Below are 9,785 nucleotides of genomic sequence, written 5' to 3' on the forward strand. Positions count from 1 at the left end.
CCCAAGGCAAAGCCTGTCTGACCTGCCAGATTTTGTATGAGTGTGTGTGCGCGCAAGAGAGCGAGCGAGCAGCTTTTGTTTACTTATTCCACAGAACAGTATGAGGAACAGAGCGCTCTAGATTGCAGAAGAGGAGGCTACTGTCACGACAGTTGTGGCAAAAAATAGATACTGTAAATTGTCATTAACCTCGACTGCTCTGTGGAAGTTTAATTGTGAGGTCTCTCTCTCTCTCTCTCTCTCTCTCTCTCTCTCTCTCTCTCTCTCTCTCTCTCTCTCTCTCTCTCTCTCTCTCTCTCTCTCTCTCTCTCTCTCTCTCTCTCTCTCTCTCTCTCTCTGCGCACCCACTTCACCCACCCCCCACTCATTGCTGCCTCCCAATCTCTTCTCCTTCTCTCTCTGTCTCTGTCTGTCTGTCTCATATGCACTCATGCCCTCTCTCCAATTTCCTCCTTTATCACCTCCTCTGCTTTAATACCTCCTTCTCTTTGTCTTATGCCCCCCCCCCTAATTTCTCTCTCTCCTGCTTCCTCCTATGCCCTCTCTTCTTTCGCTCTCTTTGTTCTTCATCATGCCTTCTGTCAACGCTTGTTTTCTCACCTTTTCTATCCCTCTACTTCTCTTTCTTTCTGTGCCATGTGCCTGATTCTCTTTCTCCTCTCACCCTCTTCGTCTCACCTCCATTCTCTCTTGTTTCCCATGATGCTGCAGGGCAAGGTGGCAGAACAAGGCAGTCACCACACACTCCTGAGCACCCCGGGCAGCCTGTACGCCGATCTCTGGAACACACAGAACAGCAAAGCGCTAAACAACAACGGAGACGAGACGCAGCCTGCTTCAGCTGACAGAGTCTCGCAGAAGGAGGAGGAGCGCAGGAAGCTGCAGGAGGAGATCCTCAACAGCGTCAAGGGCTGCGGCAACTGCTCCTGCTGAGACACACACAAGTTGTTGTTTTTTTTGTTGTGTAGAGTCAGATATAGAGGAGGGAACCTGTGTGCACATACAGTCATACCTGTGACAGACTTCCTCTTATCACGTGTCTGAGTTTAGCCTGAACCGAGCAGTTGTTGATAGACTCTGTAGGTTCAGCAGGTCTCCTGGCTTGGTTTGGTCTTCTGTAGTTTCCATGCACACTGTTCATGCTTTACACTTAACACATTCTATAGGTGTTTAAAATTTTTTTAATTCATTTTCTCCATGTAGAAAAGCCTTTTTATCATTGATGTGTACATATGAATATACCCTGCTATGGGTTTGTACAAGAGAGCGCTATCTCATTGTACAGATACACATGCGTGTCTGATTTTTTTTAAAGTGAAAAATTGACTGGAAGAAACAGGGACACTTCATATTTTTCCTCTTGAATATACAGTTGAGAGTCTTGTTAATATCAGACGTTTCAACCACTATTCATTTATACGAGTAATATTTAACAGCGTTTCGAAATATCATTTTCGTACAAGTTGATAGGTTATTTAAGAGGACATAATGATTTTCACATTCCTCATCACACATCGACAACAGAATTGACCCCAGGTTTGATTTGCTCGTTGAGAGCGATATTCAGCATAATAACTATTTATTTGGGACTTTTCTTTCCTTCTGCCCAGATATATTGACTGGAAATATTGTCAAATCGCAATAAATATGTAATTTAACTCTAAATCAGCTTTCTGGTGTGGGCGACTTTATAGTCATGCACAAAGACTCTTTGAATTGAATGACATTCAGACGTGTTAATATACACAGTTATTTTGATAAAAACCGACGTGCTAATTTAAGTATAGTGAAATCGGAAAGTTATTTACAGTGTAAGGTGAAAACTCTTTGAAAAACATTTACCAGAGTTGTCCTGTCATAATGAGACGTCGGATTTCTGGTCATTAACAGCAGGAGCGAAGGCAACTGTTGCATTGCAAATAAAAACCCAAATAATTATGTAAATTTCAGCCGTGTGCGCTCGTGCTAATTGTTTTGCTATGATGAATGTGTCACTCTTGTTTATGATTGATGTCTGAATGTTGTTGAAGGTCTTATTTGGAAGCTGTTGGCTTGTGTGTAGGTGTGGAGCAAAATTATATTAGACCAGATGTTCGTTGCGAAATCTAATTGTGCAAATGTTCAGGAATCCATATGTTTATGGGGCACAGATACTGCAATTATCTTCATTGGATTCCATAAAGGATGAAATGATAGATCTAACATTTCATTGCATTTGGAAGTGAAACTCCTTTGAACAAGCATTGATGAAATTAAGGTTCTGATAATGGTTACGTAGATCAGCCGGACATTGAAGTTGATGTGTTGGAGAAAAGAAAAATGGGCAAGCAGAATGTCATTGACGAGGGCAAAAGACGGGCCTTCAACCGGTTAGTACCTGCTAAAAGTGCTCGAAGGAAGGACAACTGGAAACGGGGTTATAAGCACCTGAAGCACAGATTGCTGCAGAATTCATGCTGGTTATAAAGGGAAACGCACATGGCATCACTGCTTGCTTTATATGGGGATATGTAGCTGCCGACTGGAGTCCCTATTACTGAAGTACCTGCAGTGAACATCTGAGCATCAGAGGTGGATCATGGACCAATAGAAATAGGTGGACTGGTCTGATGAATCATGTTTCTTTTACATAATTTGTATTGTCAAGTGCAGGTGCATTGTTTTGCATGGGTGAGACACCATCAGGATAAAAACAACCTTAGGAGGTACAAGGAGGGCCTATACAATATTATACAAATGGTTGTAATGTTTTGGCTGGTTTTACAGTTAATTATAACTTATTTTAGTTTAGTTGGTTTTTAAAATTAATTTATGTGGATTATCTTAAACTTAAGGTTCCCTGGTGGTCTAGTGGTTAGGATGCGGTGCTCTCACCGTTGCGGCCCGGGTTCGGTCCCCGGTCAGGGAACCAACCCCAGCCACTTTCAGTGCCGGTCCCAAGCCTGGATAAATTGGGGAGGGTTGCGTTAGGAAGGGCATCCAGCATAAAAACGTGCCAAATCAAACATGCGGAGGAGGATCCGCTGTAGCGACCCCTAACAGGAGAAGCCGAAAGAGAAGTTTTTTTTATCTTCAACTACATCACCAGAAGCTAATTGCAAAAACATGTATAATTGCATTCCATAGAGAACTGACTTCAACAAACAACGAAAAAGAAAAAGAATGAACTCATAATGCAACAAACAATTTATTATATAACGACACGTATCATTCTGTGGGACCCCAACAACCTTGCAAATGGCATTGAAGAGGCCAGTTCTTAGCAAAATATACTATATATAGGGGGAAAATGTGGCTATTTTCCCAGCTGCTACCACAAATTTGGAAGCACACAATTGTATAGGAAACCTGTTCCAGCATAACAGTACCCTGGTGCACAAAGCGAGCTCCATGAAGACACGGTTTGCCATGCTTGGAATGGAACTCATGTGACATGCATAAAGCCAACAACCAAACACCAAAGGTGGATGAGGTCCGGAATTGATATTCAACAAGCACATATAGGTATGAAGGTCAAGTGTCCACTTTTGGCCATATTGTGTACAACAATAAAAAAAAAAAAGACCATTTCATGATTGTAGCTCAGTGGTAAAATGTTTCCTCAACCCCCAACTGGCTGATGATAGGCATGTATTTTTTTATATAATCAAAACCCATTATTAGAAATTCAAGTAATGATTACACAATAATGCAGATGATTATTATTAATTTTTTTTAATTTTCAAAAGGGAAAGTATTTCTTGGGATGATTTTACTCATATTAGCTGTTACATGTCTAAAACTAAATGCTGTTTACACACCTGGTGCCTTCTGACCCTAATATGTGGGATGGGCTGTAACAGAACCCTTTAATTAATATATAGAGCTTGTTAATGAGGTATCAGGCAATAAAAGTATCATCATTTTCCTTCTCACAAACCTACATTCCAGAGACCAAGCACTGATTCGTTTTTATCAAGCCTATCCTCTCTCACTTATGCTACCATGCTTGAGTAGCTTTACTCCCTCTCCTGTCATTCAAGCAGCAAGCACAAGCCTCCTTTGTTTTAAACCAAGCTCTTATGTGTATTCTTCTTATTTTTGTATTTTATTTGAAGCTTATACCCGCCTGTCTGCTTGCTGCTGCTATTCACTGTTCCCATATGGTGTGTTACGTGATATCTGTTTAGCCCTGTACACCATGTATGGTGCAACCATATGCTGGATAGCTGGAATCCTATAAATACATTTTTAGAAATATTTCTGTAATTGTGCTTTCTACTCTTCCTTCTATGGGCTAGGATTTTTTTATTATTATTATTTATAAGTACTTCTCAGGAGCTACTATATCTTGCATGACTACTTCCACTCCACCACCTCTGAACCTCTCCCCATGTTACAATAGAATTAAAAAAATTAACTGTATTTTACTATAAATTTTTGCACAGTGTAACAAAGTGCAATTTTTTCTTTTATTTTTTATTTCATTTTCATTTTCATCATTTTTTTAAACATATAATTCAATGCTTTAGACCCAATTGAGACAAAGCCAAACTCGGATTTGTGATTACTTTTATTTGCGCACATATATGAAAAGTATCTCATGTACATTCCATTTCTCTGGACCATTTTTCACTGTGATTCTGCCTATGGGGAAAGGGGCCTTGGTAAGAGACACAGAACCTGATAGTCAATCTAGTTGTATTTGAGAGATCATATGTAAAGATTGAAGAAATTGGCAAAAGATCAACCATCAGTGAAACACTCCACTGCTCTGGACTTTATGGCAGAATGACCAGACAGAAGTGCAAGACACACACAAGCATGCATCAAATCTTCAAAAATTCAAAATTTGCAAAAGAACAAAATAAACGATCTGATTGGATTTGGATTTGGATTAAGGCCTTGGCATTGACTGAGCAAATGGACCACTTTGGTGTGGCTTTTTGAATGCAGCAAAGAGTTTTGTAATTTGACAGTTTCCTGGGTCTTGGGAGGTCTCCCACCTCCAAAAAACTTGTTAATTGGCTATGATAATTTGCCCCTATGATTGACTATGTAAATAAGTATGTACATCGTACCCCGTGATCATAGATTGGCATATCATCCCGGATGTTTTCTCACCTCCCAAACACTGTTCAGAGGACAGACTTTGAATCTATCACAAGCCAGATAGGGATAAAGTCGTTAATGGGACTACGCAAGTTGTTTATATGTTCAATAAAGCTGCTCCTTCTTCTTCTTTCGGCTTCTCCCATTAGGAGTCGCCACAGCGGGTCATCCGTCTCCATACTACTCTGTCCTCTACATCTGACTCTTTCAAACCAGCTACCTGGATGTCTTTTCTCACCACATCCATAAACCTCCTCCTTGGTCTTCCTCTTTTTCTCCTTCCTGGTGGCTCCATCCTCAGCATTCTTCTTCCTATATACCCCATGTCCCTTCTCTGCACATGTCCAAACCATCTCAATCTCACCTCCCTCACCTTGTCTCCAAAACGTCCTACATGTGCTGTTCCTCTAATAAACTCATTTTTAATCCTGTCCATCCTCATCACTCCCAACGAGAATGTCACCATTTTCAACTCTGCTACCTCCAGCTCCACCTCCTGTCTTTTACTCAATGCCACTGTCTCTAAACCATACAACATGCCACATCCACAAACACACAATGCAACTCCTTCTGACTGTATCTATACTTCCCAATCAACATTTTCAAAGCAAATAATGCGTCTGTGGTGCTCTTCCTCAGCATGAAACCATACTGCTGCTCACAGATGGTCACTTCTTCTCTCAGCCTGGCTTCAACTACTCTTTCTCATAACTTCATGGTGTGACTGATGAACTTAATTCCCCTGTAGTTACTGCAGGTCTGCACATCTCCCTTATTCTTAAAGATTGGTACCAGCACACTCCTTCTCCATTCCTCAGGCGTCCTCTCACCTTCCAAAATCCTGTTAAACAATCTTGTTAAAAACTCCACTACCATCTCTCTTAAACATCTCCACACTTCTACCGGTATGTCATCTGGTCCAACTGACTTCTCCACCACTGAGCCCCTGTCTGACCTCTTCCTTGAATCTCACTCTACAGTCTTCCTCCTTAATTTTTCCACCATCTTATACTTCTTTCAGTCTTCACTATCCTCCTCTTCTTCTTTACCTCCAAAACCATCCTACAGACCACCATCTGATACTGTCTAGATACACTGTCCCCTACCAAGACCTTACAGTCTTCAATCTCTTTCAGGTTGCATCTCCTGCGTAGAATATAGTCCACCTGTGTGCACCTTCCTCCACTCTTATACGTCACCCTATGATCCTCCTTCTTCTTAAAATATGTGTTCACCACTGCCATTTCCGTCTTTTTAGCAAAATCTACCACCATTTTCCCTTCCACATTCCTCTCCTTAAGGAGCGTGCGTTGGTGCACAGTCGTGAGTCAGCAGAGTGAACAGCATTGGACTGAGCACACAGCCCTGAGGGGCTCCAGTGCTCAGTGTGGTGGTGCTGGAGATGCTGTTCCCGATCCGTACTGACTGAGGTCTCTCAGTCAGGACGTCCAGGATCCAGTTGCAGAGGGAGGTGTTCAGGCCCAGTAGGCTCAGCTTCTCGATCAGGTGCTGAGGAATAATTGTGTTGAATGCTGAACTAAAGTCTATGAACAGCATCCTTACATAAGAGTCCTCGTTATCCAGATGGGTGAGGGCCAGATGGAGGGTTGTGGAGATGGCATCGTCCGTGGAGCGGTTTGGACGATACGTAAACTGCATGGGGTCCAGTGCGGGTGGGAGCTGGGTCTTTATGTGCCTCATGACGAGCCTCTTGAAGCACTTTATCATGATGGGTGTGAGTGCAACGGGACGATAGTCATTGAGGCAGGAGACAGAAGACTTTTTCGTCACAGGAATGATGGTCGTCGTCTTGAGGCACGTAGGAACAGTGGCGCTGCTCAGGGAGATGTTGAAGATGTCAGTGAAGACATCTGCTAGTTGTTCTGCACATTCCCTGAGCACTCTGCCAGGAATGTTGTCAGGTCCAGCAGACTTCCGTGGGTTAACTCTGCATAGAGTTTTCCTCACTTCAGCTGTGGTTAGACAGAGCACCTGGTCACTGGGAGGAGGGATGGTCTTCCTCGCCACCACGTTGTTCTGCACCTCGAACCGGGCGTAGAAGTCGTTCAGCGCATATGGAAGGGAGGTGTCACGGTCACAAGCAGGTGATGTGGTCTTGTAATTCGTGATCGCCTGGATGCCCTGCCACATGCGCCGGGTGTCTCCGCTGTCCTGGAAGTGGCCATGGATTCTCTTGCCGTGTGCGCGCTTTGCCTCTCTGATAGCACGGGACAGTTTGGCCCTTGCTGTTTTTAAGGCCGTCTTGTCCCCTGCTCTGAAGGCAGAGTCTCTTGTTTTTAGCAGCGCACGCACCTTGGCGGTCATCCATGGCTTCTGTTTGGAGCGTGTAGTGATAGTCTTGGAGATAGTCACGTCATCAATGCACTTGCCGATGTAGCCGGTCACTGTTGACGTGTACTCCTCCAAATTGATGAAATCGCCATTGGTTGCACCTTCCCTGAACATGTCCCAGTCAGTGCATTCAAAACAGTCCTGGAGAGCAGACATGGATCCTGCTGGCCAGGTTCTCACTTGTTTTTGAGCTTGTCTTGAACGCCTGCTGAGTGGTCTGTTCTCTAACAACCTCTGGCATCTTCATAGAAGCAGCTGTGTTATATTAAGTTCGCGTCACACTTGTAATTACACATGTTAAAAGTGAACTCTATTCATTTAATTGTGTGATTTCTGATGGCAAATGATTGCACTAGGGGTTATTTTGTGAAGATTCATAACACATAATCGCATTAATAATTAAAACATAAAAATTGTGGAAAATTTCCTGAGGGGTAAATATTCAAGCAAGGCACTGTAATTAAAGAACTAAAGAATTAAAGTCACCAGCTTTTAACACGGTACAATATTTGGAGGAATGACACAGGCCAACAATAAGTTATATTACTTAAAGAAAATGTTTTTTTTTAACGACTAATTTTTGGTCAAGCAACTCAAACATTCAATTAATAACATATTACTTTTAGTATGTTATATTATTAGAAACCTAGACCATTTTAACCTTTTAACATTTTAAAAATACATGATATAAGCTTTTCCACACTGTATGCCATTTATCTCAATAACTAAATTGAGTCAGCTTACTGCAGAGGCTGCGACTGTGTCAATTTGATTCATTTGAGAGAATTACATACAAAGAATTATGTAGAAAATAAATAAATACAGAGAGTCTTGATTTAGACTCAAGGATATTCCTGTAAATAATCAGGGTGAACACTAAAAACATATTTTTAATGTAGTTTCTTCCTCCTGTTAACCAGACGCTGGTGCCTTAAATGTCTGATCGTCCAATTTATTTTTTTTTTTGTTTTTTTTTTTTTAGCAAATCACTTGAAATGTAAACAATCTTTTCTTTTTCCTTTAATAATCCAGGAAACATTTTTAGTTAAAGGTGAGCTAAGTGAGATGCATGGAAATCACATTGTTGTTTTTTTTTTTTTACTCTAAATAATATCATGTATATTGAAAAAGGACACATTTCTCTAATCACCATGGTTGTTTCTCAGTAAGCTCTGTACCGAGAGAATCATTTGTGTGAGGCAAAATTTGCAAATGTAGCTGTTTTTTTTTTTTTTTGACAGAAGGGCAAATGAACTGTACCAGCCACAGATATCCGTGTCCAACATGAAATGCGCCTGCAAAGATTCAAGAGTTCAGAACATAATGAGGACTTTTCTTTTCACCGTTTGCCGGCATAATGTTTCAACGTAGGCAGAAAATCACACAAAAGGCACTAATAAGGCCAAGTGTGAGTGTATTTGTGTGTGTCAGGACTGAGGGGGGAGTAGGGGAAGGAGGTGTAGGATGAGACAGGGCAGTAGGAGATCTACTGCTGATGCATACAAGACCTTTGAAACGGTTATCTTAAAGGCGAGACAGGCAATATTCTGTAGATATGAGAACAGGTTTCATTCTTTAGTTATAATTAATCTGGTATTAAACAAATCTGTACTGTAACTGGACAGATAAGGTTGATAAGTTTTAAGATTGTAGTTCACAGTTCTGTATAAATCTGTTTAATCACACCGAGATGTCTTTTATCATTCTGGAAGTAAGCGGAGTACACGTCGCCATGCTGAGCGTTTAGGAAAGCAACTTTGACTTTTATTTTTTTATATGAAATATCATTCAATCTAGTTTTAAAAGGTGTGTTATGTCAATTCGATCACATTTAGTAATAAAAACAGGTTATTTCTAAAAATAATTACATAGCGCTGGACATGTGATGGACCATATGGGAATGTAAGATTCATATATGCTTTTTTGACCATCCAATTCCAAATGTAGTCTTTATTTGCTGTTGTATTAACCATCATTCTTCTGGAAAGATGTTCCAGTAGATTTTAGAGTGTGCTTGTGGAGATTTGTGCTCGTTCAGCCACAAGGGCTTTAGTAAAGTCAGATAGTGATGCAGGGTGAAGAGGCCTGGCTAGCAGGAGCAGTGTTCAGTAGGGTTGAACTCAAGATCTTTCACTGCAGCCCATTTGAATCTTCATAGAGCTGGCTTTGTGCACAGAGGCATTCTCATGCTTGAATGGTTTTGGTCTATTAGTTTTCAAAAAACAGAACATTTATTGCTACCTCAGCATATATAGTTGTATGCTTCAAATTTTGTGGTAGCAGTTTAGTCAAGAACCACATTTGACTGGAAAAATCAGGTGTCCCAATACTTTTCTCTTTAA

The 9,785-nt window shown here is 41.2% G+C and overlaps 1 protein-coding gene across 1 annotated transcript in view; it reads left to right on the forward strand.

The window, feature by feature from the left end:
• The window catches only part of abcb7 (ATP-binding cassette, sub-family B (MDR/TAP), member 7), a 36,413-nt gene extending 34,464 nt beyond the window's left edge, over window positions 1-1,949 (forward strand). The window contains exon 16 of the mRNA XM_083560283.1: window positions 712-1,949. Within this exon, the coding sequence (XP_083416409.1) occupies window positions 712-933 (222 nt within the window). The 3' untranslated portion in view covers window positions 934-1,949. The remainder of the gene's footprint in view (window positions 1-711) is intronic.
• The last annotated feature ends 7,836 nt before the right edge of the window (window positions 1,950-9,785 follow it).

Source organism: Silurus aristotelis, assembly GCF_946808225.1.
Source record: "Silurus aristotelis genome assembly, chromosome: 14".
NCBI classification, from domain to species: Eukaryota; Metazoa; Chordata; class Actinopteri; order Siluriformes; family Siluridae; genus Silurus; species Silurus aristotelis.